Source organism: Carettochelys insculpta, chromosome 34 (assembly GCF_033958435.1).
Source record: "Carettochelys insculpta isolate YL-2023 chromosome 34, ASM3395843v1, whole genome shotgun sequence".
NCBI classification, from domain to species: Eukaryota; Metazoa; Chordata; order Testudines; family Carettochelyidae; genus Carettochelys; species Carettochelys insculpta.
Window position 1 is genome coordinate 1,374,469 of NC_134170.1, and position 20,116 is coordinate 1,394,584.

At 71.7% G+C, this 20,116-nt stretch overlaps 1 protein-coding gene across 1 annotated transcript in view; it reads right to left on the minus strand.

The window, feature by feature from the left end:
- CAMTA2 (calmodulin binding transcription activator 2) overlaps positions 1–19,645 on the minus strand; it is a 28,893-nt gene extending 9,248 nt beyond the window's left edge. The window contains 15 exon segments of the mRNA XM_074982900.1: positions 50–81; positions 84–127; positions 202–380; positions 1,207–1,325; positions 6,489–6,623; positions 7,619–7,745; positions 9,200–9,939; positions 11,934–12,074; positions 12,155–12,308; positions 13,238–13,309; positions 13,656–13,791; positions 14,671–14,738; positions 15,400–15,500; positions 16,196–16,296; positions 19,579–19,645. Coding sequence (XP_074839001.1) covers positions 50–81; positions 84–127; positions 202–380; positions 1,207–1,325; positions 6,489–6,623; positions 7,619–7,745; positions 9,200–9,939; positions 11,934–12,074; positions 12,155–12,308; positions 13,238–13,309; positions 13,656–13,791; positions 14,671–14,738; positions 15,400–15,500; positions 16,196–16,226 — 2,079 coding nt within the window. The 5' untranslated portion in view covers positions 16,227–16,296; positions 19,579–19,645.
- Between the last annotated feature and the right edge of the window lie 471 nt (positions 19,646–20,116).

Below are 20,116 nucleotides of genomic sequence, written 5' to 3' on the forward strand. Positions count from 1 at the left end.
CAGGGCGGGCGCTGCCCCCTCGGCCCGGCCCGGCCCAGCCGCCTCTCACCAGTGGGGTGCAGGAGAAGTGGTCAACGTTGAGGGGTCCACCTCCTGCTCCAGGTCCAGGCTGTCAGCACTGAGGTTCCTGGGGAGAGCTGCGAGTCAGAGACCCCGCACTGCCGGGGGGAAGGGGGATCCCCTGGGGCCCCAGGAACTCACCGCCACTTCAGGAGCGTCTGGATGAGGCGGGCGTAGCCCTGGGCAGCTGCCAGGTGCAACAGGGTCATGCCACGGAAGCAGGCGTCGTGGGCCAGGGTGCCGGAGGGCGGCCAGGGCGCATGAGACATCATCTTCTCGCACAGGCCCACGATGCGCTCCTCGAAGGAGTCCGCGCCCGCCTGCGGGAGACCAGCACCGTCAGCAGCCCCCCGGCCCAGCACTGGGTGCGTCTCAGTGCCCCCGTGTCACCGGCCGCCCCGCCCCAGAGGTGGGCGCATCTCGGCGCCGGGCGAGGGGTCCCCCTGTCACCGGCTGCCTCTCCCCAGAGATGGGCGCATCTCGGCGCCGGCGAGGGGTCCCCGTGTCACCAGCCGTCCCACCCCAGAGGTGGCTGGCATGGGAGGGGGTTTAAGGGGGGTTCAGTGCCCAGCCTGCTTGACCTTTATAAAGGCCCAGACTGGGAACTCCTGCCCCCCGCCCCCCAGCGATTTTCCCCTTCCTCAGACTGGAAAGAATGCCTGGGCGGCCAGGCTGGAAAATGCCTCTGTAATCCCCCCGCCCGGAATAGCAACAGGCTGGGCGGTCTTAAGGGGGGGGGCGTGACGTCAGCCCCGGCGGGGAGGGGAGGGCAGGGGAGGGGGTGGCTCCAAAGAGCAATGGGGCCTGACTCTGTAACCCACCAGCCCCCACTGCCTTCCCAGCACCGGGGAGAGAACCCAGGAGTCCTGGCTCCTGGCCCCTGCTCTAACCACCAGCCCCCACGGCCCTCCCAGCACTGGGGAGAGAACCCAGGAGTCCTGGCTCCCACCCCCCGCTCTAACCACCAGCCCCCACACTGCCCTCCCAGCGCCGGGGAGAGAACCCAGGAGTCCTGGTCCCAGCCCCAGCAAACCAGACCTGATCATTACGTCTTCCAGCCCCTGTCCTGGACCCCAGGGATATCACTGCTCGTGACCGAGCTGACCCCCACACCCGGCTCCTGCAGCCCCCACTCCTGGGTCTCACCGGGGTGGGGGGGGCCTCGCTGGGGGCCCCCCGCTGCTGCTGGGAGGATGCTGCCATCTCGGCCATGCGCTTCTCCATCTGCTCCAGCCGCTCCAGGATTGACATCCTGAACTGGTTATCTGGGGGGGCAGGATAAGGGGATGCTCACAAAGAAGCTCTGTATGTCCCCACTGGGCCCTGACTCCCAGCCCCTGCTCTAACCACCAGCCCCCACTGCCCTCCCAGTGCTGGGAGAGAACCCAGGAGTCCTGGCTCCCAGCCCTTGCTCTAACCACCAGCCCCCACTGCCCTCCCAGCGCTGAGGAGAGAACCCAGGAGTCCTGGCTCCCAGCCCCTGCTCTAACCACCAGCCCTCACTGCCCTCCCAGCGCCGGGGAGAGAACCCAGGAGTCCTGGCTCCCACCCCCTGCTCTAACCACCAGCCCCCACTGCCCTCCCAGCGCCGGGGAGAGAACCCAGGAGTCCTGGCTCCCACCCCCTGCTCTAACCACCAGCCCTCACTGCCCTCCCAGCGCCGGGGAGAGAACCCAGGAGTCCTGGCTCCCACCCCCTGCTCTAACCAGCAGCCCCCACTGCCCTCCCAGCGCTGGAGAGAGAACCCAGGAGTCCGGGCGGCTGAGCGAGGTTCCCTGCTCTCCTCACCCTGTGGACGGCTGGGATTAGCCGGGTTAATTTCCGGGGCCAGGCGGCTCATCTGCCTGCCTGGTGGGGGGATTAGTCCGTGAGCATCTCTCCCTCCCTGCCCAGCGCCTGGTCCAACGCCCCCCAGCCTGGCCCTGGCCCTGGCCCACTGCCTGCCATAAAGCTCTGATCCCCTAGAAACCTCCACACCCAGAACGCCCCTGCCCACCCCGGAGCCCCCCGCCAGGAACTCCCCAGGGGCCGCCCCCAGCCCTACCTGCCCTGTCCATGGCGGGGGTACAGGCCGGCTGCGGCAGCGGTTCCCGCGGGCGTTTAAATGACTCCCTGCAGGAACTGGCATTTCCTGGCTGGGATCCGGGGTGGGCGGGCAGGCGGGGGGGCCTAGGAGCACCGTGTTGTTCCCGGCCAGGATTCCCGGGGCCCCCAGCTCCCACCCTAGATCCGGTGACATCCCGGGGGGGATCCCCCGCCGAGCCCCCGGCTGGCGCCAGCCTGCAGCACAGCCCCTGAAGGGACCAGAAATAGCTGGGGGGCTCCTGCCCCCCACCCCGACAGCCGTCCTCCCAGCTGCTGGCCAGGGCGGGGGGGATCCCAGGCAGCTGTTAACCCCTTCCCGCCACGGCTGTGGCGTGTCCAAGGAAAGCTGGCGGGGAGGTGAGTGGTAGTGTGTCCTGTGCAGCCATCTGCAACTGTGTCCAGGGGTACCCGCTGCGGCTGTGCGGTGCGCGACTGTGTCCGGGGGTACCTGGGGGTTGTGCGGTGCGCGACTGTGCCCGGGGGCACCCGGTGTGGATGTGCAGCATGCGACTGTTTCCGGGGGTACCCGGTGAGGCCCTGCAATGTGCAACTGTGCCCGGGGGTACCCGGTGGGGCCGTGCAGTGTGCGACTGTGCCCGGGGGTACCCGGTGGGGCCGTGCAGCGTGCGACTGTGTCCGGGGCACCCGGTGTGGACGTGCAGCGTGCGACTGTGCCCGGGGGCACCCGGTGTGGACGTGCAGCGTGCGACTGTGCCCGGGGGCACCCGGTGTGGACGTGCAGCGTGCGACTGTGTCCGGGGGCACCCGGTGGGGCCCTGCAATGTGCGACTGTGCCCGGGGGTACCCGGTGGGGCCGTGCAGTGTGCGACTGTGTCCAGGGGTACCTGGGGGTTGTGCGGTGCGCGACTGTGTCCGGGGGTACCCGGTGGGGCCGTGCAGTGTGCGACTGTGCCCGGGGATACCCGGTGGGGCCGTGCAGCGTGCGACTGTGTCCGGGGGTACCCGGTGAGGCCCTGCAATGTGCGACTGTGCCCGGGGGTACCCGGTTGGGCCGTGCAGTGTGCGACTGTGTCCAGGGGTACCTGGGGGTTGTGCGGTGCGCGACTGTGTCCGGGGGTACCCGGTGGGGCCGTGCAGCGTGCGACTGTGTCCGGGGGTACCCGGTGGGGCCGTGCAGCGTGCGACTGTGTCCGGGGGCACCCGGTGTGGACGTGCAGCGTGCGACTGTGTCCGGGGCACCCGGTGTGGCCGTGCAGCGTGCGACTGTGTCCGGGGGCACCCGGTAGGGCCGTGCAGCGTGCGACTGTGTCTGGGGGTACCCGGTGGGGCCCTGCAATGTGCGACTGTGTCCGGGGGTACTCTGAGGGGCCGTGCAGCGTGCGACTGTGTCCGGGGGTACCCGGTGTGGCCGTGCAGCGTGCGACTGTGACCGGGGGCACCCGGTGGGGCCGTGCAGCGTGCGACTGTGACCGGGGGCACCCGGTGGGGCCGTGCAGCGTGCGACTGTGGCCGGGGGCACCCGGTGGGGCCGTGCAGCGTGCGACTGTGTCCGGGGGTACCCGGTGTGGCCGTGCAGAGTGCGACTGTGTCCGGGGCACCGGTGTGGCCGTGCAGCGTGCGACTGTGGCCGGGGGCACCCGGTGTGGCCGTGCAGCGTGCGACTGTGGCCGGGGGCACCCGGTGTGGACGTGCAGCGTGCGACTGTGGCCGGGGGTACCCGGTGGGGCCGTGCAGCGTGCGACTGTGTCCGGGGGTACCCGGTGTGGCCGTGCAGAGTGCGACTGTGTCCGGGGCACCCGGTGTGGCCGTGCAGCGTGCGACTGTGTCCAGGGGCACCCGGTGGGGCCGTGCAGCGTGCGACTGTGGCCGGGGCACCCGGTGTGGCCGTGCAGCGTGCGACTGTGTCCAGGGGTACCCGGAGGGGCCGTGCAGTGTGCGACTGTGGCCGGGGGCACCCGGTGTGGCTGTGCAGCGTGCGACTGCGTCCGGGGGCACCCGGTGGGGCTGTGCAGTGTGCGACTGTGTCCGGGGGCACCCGGTGGGGCCGTGCAGTGTGCGACTGTGTCCGGGGGCACCCGGTGTGGCCGTGCAGTGTGCGACTGTGTCCGGGGGCACCCGGTGGGGCCGTGCAGTGTGCGACTGTGTCCGGGGGTACCCGGTGGGGCCGTGCAGTGTGCGACTGTGTCCGGGGGCACCCGGTGGGGCCGTGCAGTGTGCGACTGTGTCCGGGGGTACCCGGTGCGGCTGTGCAGTGTGCGACTGTGTCCGGGGGTACCCGGTGCGGCTGTGCAGTGTGCGACTGTGTCCGGGGTTACCCGGTGGGGCCGTGCAGTGTGCGACTGTGTCCGGGGGTACCCGGTGCGGCTGTGCAGTGTGCGACTGTGTCCGGGGGTACCCGGTGCGGCTGTGCAGTGTGCGACTGTGTCTGGGTTCCCCATGCGGTTGTGCGGGTTGTGTGTGTGCGGGAGTGTCCAGTGCACAGGGTACACTGTCCTGCAGGCCGGGCCCCCAGCCACGTCACCAGTGGGGATGACGCCAGCACTGGCAGCGATCTGGGGGCTGGGGATGGTGTCCCCTTACCGCCGGCCGGGGTATTCTGAGGCGAGTGACTCAGCGTCGTGGAAACCAGGCACCCGGCCCAGCCCCGCTAGAAATTCCACTCCATGGGCAGGGCTGTGGGGGCAGGCGACAGGCGCCGGCTGAAGGAGACAGGGGAGCGACCTGCCCAGCCTGCTGTGGGGTTGGGAGGCAGTGCACAGGGTGGGGGCGGGGAGGCTCGGAGCCAGGACTCCTGGGTTCTCTCCCCAGCTGTGCCAACAGCTTTGTGTAGCTTTCGCCAACACTTGGTGGTTGCAGCTGCAGACCAGCTCCATGGGCTTTTATCGGGGTACAGGGGAGTCTCCCCTTCCCCCAACAGCAGAGGGAGGATTGCAGGGGCAGCACCAGACCTTTTCCCCTTCCCTATAAAGAAACATAGGTTTGCATGTGACTTATTGCCCCGCCCCAGAGGCGGGCGCATCTCAGCACCGGCTAAGGGGTCCCCGTGTCATTGGCCGTCCCGCCCCAGAGGTGGGCGCATCTCAGCGCTGGAAGAGGGGTCCCTGTTTCTCTGGCCGCCCCATCCCAGTGGACTATAGGGCTCCCTGGCTGACAGGAGGTCACATTCCCAGGCCCCATGTCTGAGCTCGGCTCCCACCCAGCCCCTCCCTTGCAAATCACCCCCCATCCTCGGCTGCCTGAGCTGGCTCTTCTGCCACCTGCTGGCCCAGTCTGGAATAGCTCCAGGCTTGTGCCTGTCAGAGGGGAGAGGGGGTCCCTCTTCATCTCTGGTAACCTCCTGCGCCCCCTTACCTGGGACATGTGGTGTAAACAGCAGAAAGGAGGAGAGAACCCAGGCGTCCTGGCTCCCGGCCCCCTGCTCTGACCACCAGCCCCCACTGCCCTCCCAGCGCCGGGGAGAGAACCCAGGAGTCCTGGCTCCCACCCCCTGCTCTAACCACCAGCCCCCACTGCCCTCCCAGCACCAGGGAGAGAACCCAGGAGTCCTGGCTCCCGGCCCCTGCTCTACCCACCAGCCCCCACTGCCCTCCCAGCGCCGGGGAGAGAACCCAGGAGTCCTGGCTCCCACCCCCTGCTCTGACCACCAGCCCCCACTGCCCTCCCAGCAGTGGGGAGAGAACCCAGGAGTCCTGGCTCCCGGCCCCCTGCTCTGACCACCAGCCCCCACTGCCCTCCCAGCGCCGGGGAGAGAACCCAGGAGTCCTGGCTCCCACCTCCTGCTCTAACCACCAGCCCCCACTGCCCTCCCAGCGCCGGGGAGAGAACCCAGGAGTCCTGGCTCCCGGCCCCTGCTCTACCCACCAGCCCCCACTGCCCTCCCAGCGCCGGGGAGAGAACCCAGGAGTCCTGGCTCCCGGCCCCCCCGCTCTAACCACCAGCCCCCACTGCCCTCCCAGCAGTGGGGAGAGAACCCAGGAGTCCTGGCTCCCACCCCCTGCTCTAACCACCAGCCCCCACTGCCCTCCCAGCGCCGGGGAGAGAACCCAGGAGTCCTGGCTCCCGGCCCCCTGCTCTAACCACCAGCCCCCACTGCCCTCCCAGTGCCGGGGAGAGAACCCAGGAGTCCTGGCTCCCACCCCCTGCTCTAACCACCAGCCCCCACTGCCCTCCCAGCGCCGGGGAGAGAACCCAGGAGTCCTGGCTCCCACCCCCTGCTCTAACCACCAGCCCCCACTGCCCTCCCAGCGCCGGGGAGAGAACCCAGGAGTCCTGGCTCCCGGCCCTGCCCCCTATGGCTGCTGGAGAAGGAAGGGGACCGGATGCTCCTTGTTCACAGTGGACCGGTTGGTTAACCCCTCCCCACACCTCCCCGCCCCACTCACCGTCCAGGGAGAGCCAATCCACCTGGGCGCTGGGCAGTGCCAGGAACCCACGGCCCCGATATTCGAACAGCACCGAGGTGGAGACCAGCCGGGCATCTCGGGCCACCTGCAGGGCCACCAGCCCGGCCTCGTGGGCTGTAGGAGGAGCAGCGGTGAGGGGACATGCAGCAGTCTCCCCCATTCCCTGCCCCCCAGCCAGCCAGCCCTGCCCTGGGCCGGGGTAGCCAGCGCCGCTAGAGGGGCCAGGCCCTGCCCCATTCCCTGCCCCTGAGCCAGCCAGCCCTGCCCTGGGCCGGGGGAGCCGGCGCCCCTAGAGGGGCCAGGCCCTGCCCCATTCCCACCCTGAGCCAGCCAGCCCTGCCCTGGGCCGGGGGGAGCCGGCGCCCCTAGAGGGGCCAGGCCCTGCCCCATTCCCTGCCCCTGAGCCAACCAGCCCTGCCCTGGGCCGGGGGGAGCCGGCGCCCCTAGAGGGGCCAGGCCCTGCCCCATTCCCACCCCCTGAGCCAGCCAGTCCTGCCCTGGGCCGGGGGAGCCGGTGCCCCTAGAGGGGCCAGGCCCTGCCCCATTCCCACCCTGAGCCAGCCAGCCCTGCCCTGGGCCGGGGGGAGCCGGCGCCCCTAGAGGGGCCAGGCCCTGCCCCATTCCCTGCCCCTGAGCCAACCAGCCCTGCCCTGGGCCGGGGGGAGCTGGCGCCCCTAGAGGGGCCAGGCCCTGCCCCATTCCCACCCCCTGAGCCAGCCAGTCCTGCCCTGGGCCGGGGGGAGCCGGCGCCCCTAGAGGGGACAGGCCCTGCCCCATTCCCACCCCGAGCCAGCCAGTCCTGCCCTGGGCCAGGGGAGCCGGCGCCCCTAGAGGGGACAGGCCCTGCCCCATTCCCACCCCCTGAGCCAGCCAGTCCTGCCCTGGGCCGGGGGAGCCGGCGCCCCTAGAGGGGCCAGGCCCTGCCCCACTCCCACCCCCTGAGCCAGCCAGCCCTGCCCTGGGCCGGGGGGAGCTGGCGCCCTTAGAGGGGCCAGGCCCTGCCCCACTCCCACCCCCTGAGTCAGCCAGTCCTGCCCTGGGCCAGGGGAGCCGGCGCCCCTAGAGGGGACAGGCCCTGCCCCATTTCCCCCAGCAGGCCACAGCCGTACCTGGGCAGTAGCAGCGCAGGACTCCCGACTGGATGAGTGCGGCCGGCACAGCCACCTGGTCGAAGAGGCAGGCGTACGACTCCGTCTCCTCCGTCCACGGGCCCGTGATCAGCACCTTCACGCCACCCTGCGGGGAGGCAGGGGACGAGCCGTGTGGAGTTCCCCTGTCTCTGCCCCCGGCCCTGCCAGCTGCCCCGTGAGAACGGCCACAGGGGTCAGAGCAAACCCCTTGTCCTGTCTCCCAACAGGGGCAGGAGCAGAGCTGGGAACTGAGAGCTCCCTCCCGTCGCCCGGCCCCAGCTCCCAGCACACGGCCACGCACGGAGGGACCTGTCCTCCCAGGCCGGCTTTCGCCCTGGGGAGGTCCTGCTTGGCACGGCCTCCTGCGGCGAGGAGTTCCCCAGGTGAACGGCGCCGCCGGGGGAAGAACAGCTCCCTCCCGCCTGCGTGAAACCCGTGGGACGGGGCCACGCCAGTCCCGGTGTGCCAGGCACAAGGCTGTCACCTTCCCTCGCCCTGCCCCGTCTTCCTCTCCACCCCGTTAATGAGCCCAAGCTCCCGGCTGCAGGGAACTGGGCCACCAGGAGTCCTGGCTCCCCCTCGCACACGGCTGCAGCTGAACCCCCTCCCCCCGGCCCCTCGCACATGGCCCTGGGGTTCCTCTCCCTACGCGTGGCTTCCCCAGAGAAGGGCGTTTCCCGGTTCCTCGCCCCCTCACCCAGTTCCTCCCCGTCTCGCGCAGGTTCGTGTCGCCCGCGAACGCCAGCTGCCTGGTACCCCCTTCTGCACCGCACTGCCAAGCAGGCTGAAGCGGGGGGGTCCCAGGACTCCCCCCCAGCCCCCACCTCCCCAGCCCCAGGGGAACAGCACGTTACCCCTCTCCCTTCGGCAAACGGACCGCTTGTGCCTGCCTCGTGTTTCCAGTCTTTGAACCAGTTCTCAGGCCCTCTTGCCCCGGACAACTTATTGGACGTGAGAGGCTTTGGGGAGGGACCTTGCCCCAGGCCTTCTGGAAACCTATCCACCAGATCCCCTCGTCCACCGACTCCCCCAAAGAACACGACTAGACCAGTAAGGCACGATTTCGCTTCACGGAAACCACGCTGGCTTTTCCCCGGCAAGTTGTGTTTGCCTGCGTGTCTGACCAGGTTATTGCTTCCTGTGTGTGTAACTCATTTGCCCGGTAGGACGTTAGATCGCCCGGTGGGCAATTGCCAGGATCACTGCTACGGCCCTTTTTAAAGATTGGCATCACATTAGCTATCCCCAGTCAAGAGGTGCAGAATTACAAAAGCACAGACAAGAGTCCCGCAGTGGGACATGGGAGTTCATTCACGACTCTGCGGGGAACACCACCGAGTTCTGGTGACGTGTGACTGTCACCAATTACTTCCAAAACCTCCTCTAAGGGCAGCTCCATCTCGGCCACTCCCTCAGACGTGTCACTGGGACAAGAAGGGCCCAGGTTTGGGAATCTCCCTAACGGCCTCCCAGCCGTATCGTTTTGGCGTGACCCCTTCGCCTCTCCATCCTCTGCCTGCCTCTGCCGGACTTACGCACCACGTCCAGTTTTCGGCTCACCTCGGGGTAGGCCCAGTCCGGCGAGAAGTCGGTGATTTCCAGCAGCTCCTCAGTGGGGGGACCAGGCGCTGGCTCGCCTGCTGGGGGCGCTGCTGGCTCGCCGAGGGCGTCGGCCAGGGCTGGGCGTGGGGGGCTGCCCCCCTGCCCTGCCCCGGCCTCCGCCGTCAGCAGCTCCGAGATGAAGCTGTCGAGGCCGAAGGGTAGGTCGGGGCCCCCGGCTGGCGCCGGCTGGACCAGGGAGCAGATCTCCTTGGGGGGCGACGGCCGGGGCACCCCTGTCTCCATGGGCGTCTCCCCCTTGGGCGCCCCCCGGTCCGGCGCCCCCCCGTCGTCCTGGATGAAGAAGCGGTTGGGGGCAGGCGGCTCCGGGGGCCGGCGGCCGTAGGTCTGTCCCCGGGCGGGGCTGTTGAGGAAGCAGTCGGGGTCGAAGGGGGCCGGGCCGGTCTCCAGGCTGGGCGGGGGGGGTGCCGGGGGGTCGCTCGCCACCAGGTGCTGGCTGGGCGTGAGTCCCTGGCGGTGCTCGGGTGGTACCAGCAGCAGGGCGCTGGCGGGCAGCCCCACAGAGAGCGCCAGGGCGGCGGGCGGGGGCCGGGGGGCCTCGGGGGAGCGCGCCGGCGGGGGCTCGGCGGGTGGCTCCGGGCCGGGCTCTGGGGGCGCCGGGCGGGGCCGCAGCTCCACCTTCGGGGAGATGATACGATGCTTGGTCGTGCTGCACTTGTGGGGCACAGCCCCCGGGCTGCCTGCGGGACGGACGGACGGAATCGGCCGTGAGGGGCAGGGGGGAGGGACAGAGGGACAGGGGAGAGAAAGTGGGGCTCCCCGGATGGCTGCCAGGACCCGTCAGACCAGCCCCACACGGGGAGGGGGCGCAGCGGGTGGCCATGGGGCGGGTTGGGGGGGGCACAGGGATGGGACAGCACCAGCATGGCTGGCCGCAGTACCTAGCATAGGCCACAAGGGGGCGCCAGCACCCCTCAAACCCCACAGACAACTCTGCCGGGGGGGCGGGGGGGGCAGGGGCTGGAAACCAGGACTCCTGGGTTCTCTCCCCAGCGCTGGGAGGGCAGTGGGGGCTGGTGGTTAGAGCAGGGGCCAGGTGCCAGGACTCCTGGGTTCTCTCCCTGGCGCTGGGAGGGCAGTGGGGGCTGGTGGTTAGAGCAGGGGGACCAGAGCCAGGACTCCTGGGTTCTCTCCCTGGTGCTGGGAGGGCAGTGGGGGCTGGTGGTTAGAGCAGGGGGCGGGAGCCAGGACTCCTGCGTTCTCTCAATGGCGCTGGGAGGGCAGTGGGGGCTGGTGGTTAGAGCAGGGGGCGGGAGCCAGGACTCCTGGGTTCTCTCCCTGGTGCTGGGAGGGCAGTGGGGGCTGGTGGTTAGAGCAGGGGCCGGGAGCCAGGACTCCTGGGTTCTCTCCCCAGCGCTGGGGGGGCAGCGGGGGCTGGTGGTTAGAGCAGAGGGGTGGGAGCCAGGACTCCAGGGTTCCCTGTGGCGTCGGGTGGGGGCCAGGACTCCAGGGTTCCCCACGGCGCTGGCAGGCGGTGGGGGGCCGGGGGCCAGGACTCCAGGGGGCACCGGGGGCCAGGACTCCGGGGTTCCCTGTGGCACTGGGGGCCGGGGGCGGAGGGGCACTGACCGAGGCCGGTGCTGCAGAGACAGGCGTGCGTGTGGGGCGGTGGGGGTGGGGGGCCAGGACTCCAGGAGGAGGCGGGGGCCAGGACCCCGGGGAGGAGGGGCACCGACCAAGGCCGGCGCTGCAGAGACAGGCGTGCGTGTGGGGCGGTGGGGGCCGGGGGCCAGGACTCCGGGGGGCGGGGGGGGCCGGGGGACAGGACTCCGGGGGGCAGCGGGGGCCAGGACTCCGGGGGGCGGTGGGGGCCGGGGGCCAGGACCCCGGGGCGGAGGGGCACTGACCAAGGCCGGCGCTGCAGAGACAGGCGTGCGTGCGGGGCGGCGGGGGCCGGGGGACAGGACTCCGGGGGGCGGGGGGGGACAGGACTCCGGGGGGCGGCGGGGGCCGGGGGACAGGACTCTGGGGGGCCGGGGGCCAGGACCCCGGGGCGGAGGGGCACTGACCGAGGCCGGCGCTGCAGAGACAGGCGTGCGTGCGGGGCGGCGGGGGCCGGGGGACAGGACTCCGGGGGGCGGCGGGGGCCGGGGGACAGGACTCCGGGGGGCGGCGGGGGCCAGGACTCCGGGGGGCAGGGGGGGCCGGGGGACAGGACTCCGGGGGGGGGGGGGCCAGGACTCCGGGGGGCGGCGGGGGCCGGGGGACAGGACTCCGGGGGGGGTGGGGGCCGGGGGACAGGACTCCAGGGGGCGGGGGGGGGGCCAGGACTCCGGGGGGCGGCGGGGGACAGGACTCCGGGGGGCGGTGGGGGTGGGGGGCCAGGACTCCGGGGGGCGGGGGGGGCCAGGACTCCGGGGGGCGGGGGGGGCCGGGGGCCAGGACTCCGGGGGGCGGCGGGGGCCGGGGGCCAGGACTCCGGGGGGCGGCGGGGGCCGGGGGACAGGACTCCGGGGGGCGGTGGGGGCCGGGGGCCAGGACCCCGGGGCGGAGGGGCACTGACCAAGGCCGGCGCTGCAGAGACAGGCGTGCGTGCGGGGCGGCGGGGGCCGGGGGACAGGACTCCGGGGGGCGGTGGGGGCTGGGGGCCAGGACTCCGGGGGGCAGCGGGGGCCAGGACTCCGGGGGGCAGCGGGGGCCGGGGGCCAGGACCCCAGGGCGGAGCGGCACTGACCGAGGCCGGCGCTGCAGAGACAGGCGTGCGTGCGGGGCGGCGGTTTGGCCTGGTGGCTCTCCAGGATCTGCTGAACCAGCTGGTCGATGGAGAACTCGCTGGTCCCATTCCCATTGCTGCAACCCCACTTTATCCCGTGAACTGCGGAGGGGGGAGATAGGTGGGGCTGAGCCCGGCCAGGCGCCCTCCCCCGGCGCCCCCCAGCCCCCCAGCCCCCTTACACATGGGCTTCAGCTGCCCCACCAGCTCCTCCTTGGACCACTTCAGCCACTCCTTGCGGTCGCTGTTGATGGCGCAGAGGATGGGACCGCAGACCTTAGCACCGTCCTCCAGCGCCGGCACGTTCAGGTAGTGAACCAGCACGATGTCCGGGTTCTGCGGGGCACAGGTCAGCACCCCGGGGTTCCCTCCCACCCGCAGAGGCCCGGACGCCAGGGTTCCCTCCCCCCCGCCGGGGCCCGGACGCCGGGGTTCCCTTCCCCCCACCAGGGCCCGGACGCCGGGGTTCCCTCCCCACCACCGGGGCCAGCACTCCGGGGTTCCCTCCCTCCTGCCGGGGCCAGCACGCCGGGGTTCCCTTCCCTACGCCGGGGCCCGGATGCCGGGGTTCCCTCCCACGCCGGTGCCCGGATGCCGGGGTTCCCTCCCACGCCGGTGCCCGGACGCCGGGGTTCCCTCCCACGCCGGGGTTCCCTCCCCAGCACTGGGGGGCAGTGGGAGCTGGTGGTTAGAGCAGGGGTGGGAGCCAGGACTCCTGGGTTCTCTCCCCGGTGCTGGGAGGGCAGTGGGGGCTGGTGGTCAGAGCAGGGGCTGGGAGCCAGGACTCCTGGGTTCTCTCCCCGGCGCTGGGAGGGCAGTGGGGGCTGGTGGTTAGAGCAGGGGCCGGGAGCCAGGACTCCTGGGTCCTCTCCCCAGCACTGTGGGGGCTGGTGGTTAGAGCAGGGTAGTTAGGTACTTGTGTTTCCCACGGCCCTGCCGTGACCCTGGGCGTGCCTCAGTTTCCCCAGGCCCAGCAGCCGTGTGCAGTGGTGAGGGGAGCGTCAGTGCCGTGACTTCTTGCACGTCCGCAATGGCCGGCCCAGCTCTCCATGACCCCGGCCGGCAGGTGGGGGACGGGCCGAACGCGGGCGGAGGAGCCGGGCCGGCTGGAGGGGGAGAAGGGGGCCAGAGCCCAGCTCGGGGACCCCCAAGATGGGTCGTGCCGACACCTCCCAGTTCCCAGGCTGACCCGTGTGTTCTGTCCCTGTCCCCCCTGCGCCCCCTGCCGGCCGGGGCCCCCCCACAGCGACCCCCCTGCCCCCTACCTGCAGGAGCCAGTAGCAGCGACGGTGGAATGTAGGGACGATGGCCGAGTGAACGTAGCAGCCGTACAGACACTGTGGGGGGCACGGGGAGGGGTCGGCTCAGCTCTGGGGGGCGCCCGGCCCCTGAGTGACTCGCCCCTCCCCGGGGGCGCCCGGCCCCCCCCTTCTCGCCCCTCCCCAGGGGCACCCGGCCCCCCACGTCCCAGGCCCAGCTGGGGGCACCCAGCCACGCGGTCCCTCTGCCTTGCACCATCGGGCCTGTTTGTGGGGTGCCCCACAGCCCCCCCCGACGAATGACTGCCCCCCCGCCCAGGGCCAACTGGCCCCAACCCCAGCCGGCTAAGCCCCACCCCAGCCCCGCCCCCAGATCGGCCAAGCCAAGAGGCCCCGCCCCTCTGGGCCCGCCCCCCCAGCCTACCTCGATGCCCTGAACCTTAAGCTTCATGTGGTCTTCCCGGGTCGTCTTCCCGTCCTTGCGCTTCTTCCAGCAGTACCCGTCCTTGCGGTACTTCACCCTCTTCCGGTTGTACAGCGTCATGGAGCCGTTCGGGGGGCTGGCCGTGGGGCGGGGCGGGGCGTCAGCTGGGGGTGGGGGGCCCGATTCCTCCCCGGCCCCAGAGAACGCCCCGCCCCGCCCCGGGGCTCCCCGATTTCCCCCCCAGCTCCCACCTCCCCGGCCCCAGAGAACGCCCCGCCCCGCCCCGCCCCACGGCTCCCCGATTCCCGCCCCCAGCTCCCACCTCCCCGGCCCCAGAGAACGCCCCGCCCCGCCCCACGGCTCCCCGATTCCCCCCCCCAGCTCCCACCTCCCCGGCCCCAGAGAATGCCCCGCCCCGCCCCGGGGCTCCCCGATTCCCCCCCCCAGCTCCCACCTCCACGGCCCCAGAGAACGCCCCGCCCCGCCCCGGGGCTCCCCGATTTCCCCCCCAGCCCCCACCTCCCCGGCCCCAGAGAACGCCCCGCCCCGCCCCGCCCCACGGCTCCCCGATTCCCCCCCCCAGCTCCCACCTCCCCGGCCCCAGAGAACACCCGCCCCGCCCCGCCCCGGGGCTCCCCAATTTCCCCCCCAGCTCCCACCTCCCTGGCCCCAGAGAACGCCCCGCCCCGCCCCACGGCTCCCCGATTCCCCCCCCCAGCTCCCACCTCCCTGGCCCCAGAGAACGCCCCACCCCGCCCCGGGGCTCCCCGATTCCCCCCCCAGCCCCCACCTCCCCGGCCCCAGAGAACGCCCCGCCCCGCCCCACGGCTCCCCGATTCCCCCCCCAGCTCCCACCTCCCCGGCCCCAGAGAACGCCCCGCCCCGCCCCGCCCCACGGCTCCCTGATTTCCCCCCCAGCTCCCACCTCCCCGGCCCCAGAGAACACCCGCCCCGCCCCACGTGTCCCCGATTCCCCCCCGGCTCCCACCTCCCCGGCCCCCTGCCAGGCACTCACCGTGTCTTGGGGGCAGAGGACAGCCATTCTTCGTGCTTCTCAAAGGCGATCAGATAGGAGGCGATCTCCTACAATACATCAACGCACATGGCTGGGTGGGGGACCCCGAGGGCCCTCGCGCACCCCTCCTCCCATGGGCCCCCAATTCACCCAAGGGCCCCACAGCCCCCTACACTCCTCCACTTTCAGTGGGGCTCCCCCAGCCCAGCCCAGCCCAGCCCAGCCCAACGCTCACAAACTCAGCTCTGGACAATGGGTGGAGTGGGGAAAGCACCAATGGGCCTCACTGAGGCCTTGGGAAACACACCCCTAGAGGGGCCAGGCCCTGCCCCATTCCCACTCCCTGAGCCAGCCAGTCCTGCCCTGGGCCGGGGGGAGCCGGCGCCCCTAGAGGGGCCAGGCCCTGCCCCATTCCCACTCCCTGAGCCAGCCAGCCCTGCCCTGGGCCAGGGGGAGCCGGCGCCCCTAGAGGGGCCAGGCCCTGCCCCATTCCCACCCCCTGAGCCGGCCAGTCCTGCCCTGGGCCGGGGGAGCTGGCGCCCCTGGAGGGGACAGGCCCTGCCCCATTCCCACTCCCTGAGCCAGCCAGTCCTGCCCTGGGCCGGGGGGAGCCGGCGCCCCTAGAGGGGCCAGGCCCTGCCCCATTCCCACCCCCTGAGCCGGCCAGTCCTGCCCTGGGCCGGGGGAGCTGGCGCCCCTGGAGGGGACAGGCCCTGCCCCATTCCTCACCTCGTTGGTGTTCCAGCGCAGTCGCTCCTTGGGCAGGGCCGCACACTTCGGCAAACACTCGACCAGCTTCTTGGGCAGGAAAACCTTCAAGTGGCTCTTCTCTGCAGGGGCAAAGGGGCACGTTACGCACCGCAAGCAGGGCCCCGCGCCCGGACTCCCGGGTTCTCTCCCCGGCGCTGGGAGGGCAGTGGGGGCTGGTGGTTAGAGCAGGGCCCCACGCCCGGACTCCCGGGTTCTCTCCCCGGCGCTGGGAGGGCAGTGGGGGCTGGTGGTTAGAGCAGGGGGTGGGAGCCAGGACTCCTGGGTTCTCTCCCCGGTGCTGGGAGGGCAGTGGGGGCTGGTGGTCAGAGCAGGGGCCGGGAGCCAGGACTCCTGGGTTCTCTCCCCGGCGCTGGGAGGGCAGTGGGGGCTGGTGGTTAGAGCAGGGGCCGGGAGCCAGGACTCCTGGGTTCTCTCCCCGGCGCTGGGAGGGCAGTGGGGGCTGGTGGTCAGAGCAGGGGCCGGGAGCCAGGACTCCTGGGTTCTCTCCCCAGCGCTGGGAGGGCAGTGGGGGCTGGTGGTCAGAGCAGGGGCCGGGAGCCAGGACTCCCGGGTTCTCTCCCCGGCGCTGGGAGGGCAGTGGGGGCTGGTGGTCAGAGCAGGGGGTGGGAGCCAGGACTCCTGGGTTCTCTCCCTGGTGCTGGGAGGGCAGTGGGGGCTGGTGGTAAGAACAGGGGGCCGGGAGCCAGGACTCCTGGGTTCTCTCTGGGTGCTGGGAGGGCAGTGGGGGTGCTGGGGGTCCGCCATTCTGACTCACCAGTGACTTCTGTGGTTTCCTTGTTACTCATCGTCAGGGCCTGGCGCTGGGCGACGGGAGCTCTGGGTTCGGATCACGGCGTGCAGGGGATGGGCTCACAGCTGCGCATCACACACACCAGGACTCAGCATGGGCCACCTCAGACCCCCAGACCTGCGAGCCGAGACCTGCCCTCCTCCGCCCACAGCTACACCCAGCTCTCATTGTTCCTTCCACCATCACAGGAGATGCGCCCACGTCTGGGGCGGGGCGGCTGGGGACATGGGGACCCCTCGCCCAGCGCCGAGATGCGCCCACCTCTGGGGCGAGGCGGCCGGGGACACGGGGACCCCTCGCCCGGCGCTGAGATGTGCCCACCTCTGGGGAGGGGAGCCCAGAGACACAGGAAACCCTCGCCCAGCACCAAGATGCGCCCACCTCTGGGGTGGGGCAGGCGGAGACACGGGGACCCTTCGCTCGGCACTGAACATTATTACTGAAATATGCACTGGTGATTACAGCAAGGAGGCGAGCGGTCCCGGTATCACCAGATATCCACCCCAGAGGCAGGAGCCCCTGTATCCGTCCCACTGACGCGCCCCTCTCCCAACCCTGTATCCCTCCCACCAACGCGCCCCTCTCCCACCCCCGTATCCCCCACCGACGCGCCCCTCTCCCACCCCCGTATCCCTCCCACCGACGCGCCCTCTCCCACCCCTGTATCCCTCCCACCGACGCGCCCCTCTCCCACCCCCGTATCCTCCCACCGACGCGCCCCTCTCCCACCCCCGTATCCCTCCCACCGACGCGCCCCTCTCCTCACCCCTGCATCCTCCCACCGACGCGCCCCTCTCCTCACTCCTGTATCCCCCACCGACGCACCCCTCTCCCACCCCTGTATCCCTCCCACCGACGCGCCCCTCTCCTATCCCTATATCCCTCCCACCGACGCACCCCTCTCCCACCCCCGTATCCTCCCACCGACGCGCCCCTCTCCCACCCCTGTATCCCTCCCACCGACGTGCCCCTCTCCCACCCCTGTATCCCTCCCACCGACGCGCCCCTCTCCCACCCCCGTATCCCTCCCACCGACGCGCCCCTCTCCCACCCCTGTGTCCCCCACCGACGCGCCCCTCTCCCACCCCTGTATCCCTCCCACCGACGCGCCCCTCTCCCACCCCTGTATCCCTCCCACCGACGCGCCCCTCTCCCACCCCTGTGTCCCCCACCGACGTGCCCCTCTCCCACCCCTGTATCCCTCCCACCGACGCGCCCCTCTCCCACCCCGTATCCCCCACCGACGCGCCCCTCTCCCACCCCCGTATCCTCCCACCGACGCGCCCCTCTCCTCACCCCTGTATCCGTCCCACTGACGCGCCCCTCTCCCAACCCTGTATCCCTCCCACCGACGCGCCCCTCTCCCACCCCTGTATCCCCCACCGACGCGCCCCTCTCCCACCCCCGTATCCCTCCCACCGACGCGCCCTCTCCCACCCCTGTATCCCTCCCACCGACGCGCCCCTCTCCCATCCCTGTATCCCTCCCACCGACGCGCCCCTCTCCCACCCCCGTATCCTCCCACCGACGCGCCCCTCTCCCACCCCTGTATCCCCCACCGACGCGCCCCTCTCCTCACTCCTGCATCCTCCCACCGACGCGCCCCTCTCCTCACTCCTGTATCCCCCACCGACGCACCCCTCTCCTCACCCGTGTCCCCCACCGACGCGCCCCTCTCCCACCCCCGTATCCTCCCACCGACGCGCCCCTCTCCTCACCCCTGTATCCGTCCCACTGACGCGCCCCTCTCCCATCCCTGTATCCCTCCCACCGACGCGCCCCTCTCCCACCCCCGTATCCTCCCACCGACGCGCCCCTCTCCCACCCCTGTATCCCTCCCACCGACGTGCCCCTCTCCCACCCCGTATCCTCCCACCGACGCGCCCCTCTCCCAACCCTGTATCCCTCCCACCGACGCGCCCCTCTCCTCACTCCTGTATCCCCCACCGACGCACCCCTCTCCCACCCCTGTATCCCTCCCACCGACGCGCCCCTCTCCCATCCCTGTATCCCTCCCACCGACGCGCCCCTCTCCCACCCCCGTATCCCCCACCGACGCGCTCCTCTCCCACCCCGTATCGCCCCACCGACGAGCCCCTCTCCCATCCCTGTATCCCCCCACCGACGTGCCCCTTTCCTCACCCCTGTATCCCCCCACCGACGCGCCCCTTTCCTCACCCCTGTATCCCTCCCACCGACACGCCCCTCTCCCACCCCTGTATCCCTCCCACCGACGCGCCCCTCTCCCACCCCGTATCGCCCCACCGACGAGCCCCTCTCCCATCCCTGTATCCCCCCACCGACGCGCCCCTTTCCTCACCCCTGTATCCCCCACCGACGCGCCCCTTTCCTCACCCCTGTATCCTCCCACCGACGCACCCCCCTCCCACCCCCGTATCCTCCCACCGACGCGCCCCTCTCCCACCCCCGTATCCTCCCACCGACGCGCCCCTCTCCCACCCCCGTATCCCCCACCGACGCGCCCCTCTCCTCACCCCTGTATCCCTCCCACCGACGCGCCCCTCTCCCACCCCCGTATCCCCCACCGACGCGCCCCTCTCCTCACCCCCGTATCCCCCACCGACGCACCCCTCTCCCACCCCCGTATCCCTCCCACCGACGCGCCCCTCTCCCACCCCCGTATCCCCCACCGACGCGCCCCTCTCCTCACCCCCGTATCCCCCCCACCGACGCGCCCCTCTCCCACCCCCGTATCCCTCCCACCGACGCGCCCCTCTCCCACCCCCGTATCCCCCCACCGACGCGCCCCTCTCCCACCCCCGTATCCCCCACCGACGCGCCCCTCTCCCACCCCCGTATCCCCCACCGACGCGCCCCTCTCCCACCCCTGTATCCCTCCCACCGACGCGCCCCTCTCCCACCCCCGTATCCTCCCACCGACGCGCCCCTCTCCCACCCCCGTATCCCCCACCGACGCGCCCCTCTCCTCACCCCTGTATCCCTCCCACCGACGCGCCCCTCTCCCACCCCCGTATCCCCCACCGACGCGCCCCTCTCCTCACCCCCGTATCCCCCACCGACGCGCCCCTCTCCCACCCCCGTATCCCCCCACCGACGCGCCCCTCTCCCACCCCCGTATCCCTCCCACCGACGCGCCCCTCTCCCACCCCCGTATCCCCCACCGACGCGCCCCTCTCCTCACCCCCGTATCCCCCCCACCGACGCGCCCCTCTCCCACCCCTGTATCCCTCCCACCGACGCGCCCCTCTCCCACCCCCGTATCCCCCACCGACGCGCCCCTCTCCTCACCCCTGTGTCCCCCACCGACGCGCCCCTCTCCCGGCCGGGGCCCCCCCACGCCCTGTCCTGCGCTGCCGGGCCGGTACCTGCCGCTTCTCCGCCGCTGTCCCGCCCGGGCCGCCATCGCCCAGCGCCGCCCGGGCCCGGCCGCTCCGCCCGGCGTGTGAGCGCAGCGCGCAGGGGGCGGTCCGGGGCGGTCCGGGGCGGGCGCTGGGATTGCCACGGCCTCGGGGCTCTCCAGGGGCGCCGGGCGCTATGGGGTTAGGGAACATGGGGCGCTGTGGGTTTTTGGTACTGTTGGGAGCTGTGGGGCACTGTGGGGCAAATGGGGTCCGTGGGGTGCTGTGGGGGTGTAGGGACCGTGGGGTGCTATGGGGTGTTGTGGGGGTGGGGGGACTGTGGGGGTGTAGAGACCGTGGGCCACTGTGGGGTGCTGTGGAGGTGTAGGGACCGTGGGGTGCGATGGGGCACTGTGGGGCGCTATGGGGCACTGTGGGGATGTAGGGACCGTGGGGCGCTATGGGGTGTTGTGGGAGTGTGGGGCGCTGTGGGGGTGTAAGGACTGTGGGGCACTGTGGGGGTGTAGGAACCGTAGCGTGCTGTGGGGCGAGTGGGGACCGTGGG